Genomic DNA, 5,202 nt, shown 5'->3' on the forward strand with positions numbered 1-5,202 from the left:
CAACTTTCACAGTGCGAACACGCGAAGCGAGCAGTCAAAAATACTATCAAAGAGCTGTAATTAAACGAACTCGAACACGAAAACGCATTGAAGAATAATTCGGAATACGACTTTAAAGACACGAAAAATACGGAAATAAACATTTTGCAAAAATGTACACCGACACAAAGAATCTCGCCCATCAGCTGGCGGATATGAGCCTCACAGCAAACGCAAGCACAACTTTACCACCCACCACCGCGCCAGCGGAGAAGTCAAAGCGAAAGCTTTGTAAATTGTGGCGTCCCCTTTTGCGTCTGATGGCAGCACGCAAGCGCAGCAACACAACAAACGGAAACTGTGGAAATGTCTCCAGTTTACAACACCCAAACAATGTGCATCTTAACAATGCCACTACAGCGGCGAAAGCGCACACCACCGCCCACACCGCCACCACCTGCCCTGGTGAGGAGTGGCCCACCACGCTAATCGAAGACTATGCCAGTCTGATGCGCAAAATGAGCTGCAAAGAGGAGTGCAATCATGGCGCGCGGGAGACAACAGCCACAGGCACAACCAGCACCACCATGCAACGCGAATGGGAGCGCCCCTGTCAGGCGAGTGCCAAATTTGCAACAACAGTTATCAGCAGCGCTAGCATCGAGAAGACACCGCCCAGCACGTGTGCGCACTGTGTCTATGGGCGAAATTGTCAGCACGAGCAATTTCATCATCACATCTGCGATGCAGCGGCGACACAAGCCTCAACCACAACCACAACCGCAACCGCAACGCCAGCGGCCGCAAACACAGTGGCTGGCACAGTAGTAGCTGCTTCACACCGTTTACCCGCTGTGACAGACGCCGCGGCGTTGCTGAGTCAGCACGCGCTTGCCGCCGACCTGCCCATTCAATTTATTCACACCGAAGATGGCACCTTCTTCTGGACGAACGCGCAGGAGAAAATCGATGATGACCTGCTGACAGCATGGCTGTGTCAGAGTTGGCGTCAGCTGCCTGTGCCGGCTGCAGTGCTGTGAGCGGTGGTGGTGTTAATAGCGCCACATTAAGCTTTCATTTGTGTGCCTTTCCTGTATACTTTCGTGCTGTGTTAGCTGAGAGGCAAGCGGCACTATTCGTTACATTCATCAGGGATCTCATTGTTATTTAGTTTAAATTATTTTATTCATTTACTTAAGTATATGTATGTATGTAATAGTATGTAATGCTTACTACATTTTATTTAACAAAACAAAAGAAATATGAAGCGGATGGGGAGGGGTGAAAGTAACAACATATTTACAACGCACATAAGAATGCCTCTTTGCAATATAATTATTTGTGATATGCTTTAACTATTTTTTTCATGGAAATTTTAACGTAGTTTTCGAAAAAAAATATATACAACAATAAAACCAGTGGAAAAAAGAAACAAGGTAATCACATGTTTTACTCGGGGTTTTTGGGAAAATCGATTAAGCTTTAAAGAAAAAAAGTTGAGTAGTTACAGTTCTGTACAATATATGGGTAATTTTTTTTAAAGACACCAAGAATTTTTTCCGTGAATTTTGACGACACTATATCGGGAATTCAAAAAAGTGTGTTTTTGAAGTTATAAAGGCGTTGAATTTGAGTGATTTACCGGACTTTGCCGCATTAAAAATTCAATATTTTTGGCTCCAATAATCGTATTGTACCTACTTTTATTTTTAACCGACTTCAAACAAGGAGGAAGGTTGTCAATTCATCGGCATATTTATTTTATTTTTTTTTTTATGTATTAACGGTATAACTTTGAACCACGTGAACCGTTCTCGATAATTCTCTTTTATCAGAAAGGTTGTATCTCAAGGTTGGTTCCATACTACTATGGTTTTAGTTTCGACCATTGGATCATGAAGAAACTACCGGTACTCACAAAGTTGTACATGAGAATTGAAGTCGGTGAGCGCGGCCGTTGTGGTGTAGTGGTCAGCAGTGCGCGCTACCATTCCACAGGGCCTGGGTTCATCAAGCCCATTTGCCGACCAACAACAAAAATTAAAAACCAAAAAAGTTTTTTCTAATAGCGGTTCTCTCAAAAATACAGTCGCCTTCCGGAGTGTGCCACATCAAGGCTCACGCCATAAATCGGAGAGGAAGCTCGACCAAACACTAACATATTCAAAACCGGTTTACGTCCCTGTGTAAAATAGTAAATTTTCTCAATAATAAATTTTTCGACAGGAAACGTGGTGTTATTGTGTTAAATTGCAAAATATATGATTTATAAAAAGAATTAATAGTGAAAATGTTAAAAAACGGCGATTTTTGTGAAAGATTAGCAAATTTAAATGCATCTAAAGTTTTTATATGTTCGAAAAATATATATATATGGAAAAAACTGCTTTACACAGTCAAGGAAGAAAAATTGCCAAAACTCAATGCAATTTTTAGCAACTTCAAAATTAAATTTTTTTTCTAAATAAAGTCTAATTAAAAAGTTTGCAATTTAGGTAAAACCATGCCGATTTTTTTTAATTTTTGTACAAAGTTTGATCGAAAACCTGAGATCTACCACATTTTTTTGAAATCTACCAAATTTTTTCCCAGATTCTACCACACAGAGTTTTTTTCAAGTCCGATCACCGCTGCTCAGGTTGCTCATACAGGACCACCATAACTGCTACATTTTTGGAGGTGAGCGTAGCTTAATCTGGCGAATAGCCAGAGGGCCCACTTAAGGCTTCAGCCTTTTCGCTCCTACATTTGGTGTTCCCGATCAGCTTGCGTACTCTACCTTTCCGAGCGCCGGTAAGGTACTAGCACTTCTTCCATTTTGGGTTGAGCCTTCAAATTTGTGGTCTATGAGTGCTCTGCCTAACTCCTTCCGCGACTGCCCAAGATATTTATGTGAATGAATTAGAGAATCTTCCTCCTATTTCGTGGAATTATTTTGTTTGTATGAAAAGACTGATTCCATAAAATGAGTTTCGATATGGAAAGATGGCGAAAGTCAACAACCACGGTATGACAAGAGTGTTTGGAGTAGAGCTCTAGTTAAAAATCTACTATCCGGCTATTCGGTTAGTCGACTAGTCGATTAGCAACTTTCTTGTCGATTGATAGTCGGATAGCAATTATTCGATTAACCGCTCGAACTCGACTAACCGTCAACTTCAACTAACCGCTCAATATCGAGTAGTATGAAAATAGAATAACCGAAATTATTCGAATAGTGACAGTTTTTCACCATAAAAATAATTGTTGTTAGCGCGGTTGGGTTTTGTCAATATTCAGAATTATAAAAAAAAAACAATGTTTCCAGAAAGAAAAAGTTGTTTGTGAGCGGTTAGTTGAAACAGGCGAAAGGAAACCGTTAGTCGATTAAGTGAAGTCGATTATTTTTTGAAACAACTTTTGCTATTCGACTAATCGATTAGTCGACTTGTATATAGTGGGTAGAGAAAAAGCAGTTTGTATTGTTGTATACTTATGGGTGCATATCAGCTAGTCTAGGCCTTTGAGCAATGCGTATCTCGTCACAACACCAACAAAATCCATTCTCGAATGCCACCTTTTCCCAAAGCAAGTAAGCCTTATAGGTGATACTTTCATCGGTTGTCAACGCGGCAAAGTGTTAGCAGCAGGTTAGCTGCTGCTTTGTATAAGAATTAAAACGATTTTCTTTGAAAAAAAAAAACCACGATCTACAGCTAAGAATATGTAAATTTAAAAAAATGAAATAAATAAAAAAAACAAAGAAGTAACACTAAAAGCAAAGTCGAGATAACGATCAGCACAACAACAAAAAAGCAAAACAAAATAACGCTTGTAATAATAATAGTGACAACAACTTTGGCTTGGCTTGAGGCACGTACTCATTTTCCCACACTTTTCGAGGTGCTGAGCTGTCGCTGATGGACGTACGGACGCACGGACGAACCAATGCATTAGCTATGAATGGGTGTAACGGCAGTGGGGCGACAAACGTGAGCGATCATCACTAAATAACTTGGCTGTGAATGTGAGAATATTTTTGTTGTTCATTGCAATGATTACCGCAATTGTGGTGAGTCTTTTGTTGACGCTCTCAAGCAATTGTTATTGTTCACTAGTACTCGTATTTATGTTTGTTCAGAGTCGCAAAATATGTTGTAGTTAAGTTTATTGTTGTTGTATGCGAAAATTCACCACTCCCTGAATAGCCGAACGAGACCAATTTGTTATGCTGGTCAAGATGCCACAACGGCCACATGCCAATCGTTGTTTTTAACGGATCTCGTTATCATAATAACGTTATAAATGTCAGTGAATGATTTTACTATCCAGGCGGCAATTTTACGAATGGGACGGTTGGCGGTTTTGCGGTTTTGTGGTTGGTGGCCGATGTTAGACGAGCTTATTTGCATACATAATTTTAGGCACTCATGCGTTTGTGAGGCTGATGAGTGGGGCTACAATTGGCAATGTAGTATAATGTGGCAGCTCAATCTCGTAAAACTTGGCCATTCACACCGGAAATGCTGAACACTTTCTTCACTAAGTTCTAGCTGAAAGTTATTTGCGAGGCCAGTGCCCCGTGATGGTTGCTACGCTTCTGAATAGAAAGATGGATGGATATAAATAGAGTCAGCACTGCGACCAATGGGTCTATTATGCTCTCAGCTCATCACAACAATTGGATACCTAGTTTATGGAGTGTGCGTGCTCTACTCTTGGCAGAGTCACAAAACCATCATAGATCACTTGACCAGATTCCTTAAGATTATAAAATTGTCCTCTTAGCCTACAGAGTCCTGCCAAAATACCTGTAATAGTTAATAGCCTCTTTCTGGGGGAGATTTAGGAGTTGCCTGTATCTCTTTAGCTCCCCCCACCCCCTAGTAACCTCTTAGCTTTTAAGAACTATGGAGTTTCACCAATACGGTTCCCACAGTTTGGTGTATCGTGTTAAATCCTACCGCAAGGAAAGGCTCAAGTGCTATCGAATCGAGGCAGCAGCCATTCGGACTAACTGATCGGCTTGCTCATTTCCTTCGACTCCTTTGTATCCTGGCATCCATATAAGTTGGATAGCATTTTTCACAGCAAGGACATCAAGCTGCACTATGCACTTCAGGGCCAGGTGCTGTCTGACAATAATTTTATATAAGGATCTTCTCACTTCGATAATTCCTACCAAGTTTAATATCTATGTTCAGACTAATGGCAGCAGCTTCTGCTTGGCAGATGCTTGGAAAG

At 40.8% G+C, this 5,202-nt stretch overlaps 1 protein-coding gene across 1 annotated transcript; it reads left to right on the forward strand.

Annotated features, from left to right (window-relative positions):
• Window positions 1–7: 7 nt before the first annotated feature.
• Window positions 8–1,391, forward strand: LOC118756641 (enhancer of split M2 protein-like). The gene has a single exon (XM_036491397.1). The coding sequence runs from the start codon at window positions 153–155 to the stop codon at window positions 1,017–1,019; it is 867 nt and encodes a 288-aa protein (XP_036347290.1). The 5' UTR covers window positions 8–152; the 3' UTR covers window positions 1,020–1,391.
• Window positions 1,392–5,202: the final 3,811 nt, after the last annotated feature.

This window comes from Rhagoletis pomonella, unplaced genomic scaffold (assembly GCF_013731165.1).
Source record: "Rhagoletis pomonella isolate Grant_MI unplaced genomic scaffold, Rhpom_1.0 Rhpom_scaffold_11285, whole genome shotgun sequence".
Lineage (NCBI taxonomy): Eukaryota > Metazoa > Arthropoda > Insecta > Diptera > Tephritidae > Rhagoletis > Rhagoletis pomonella.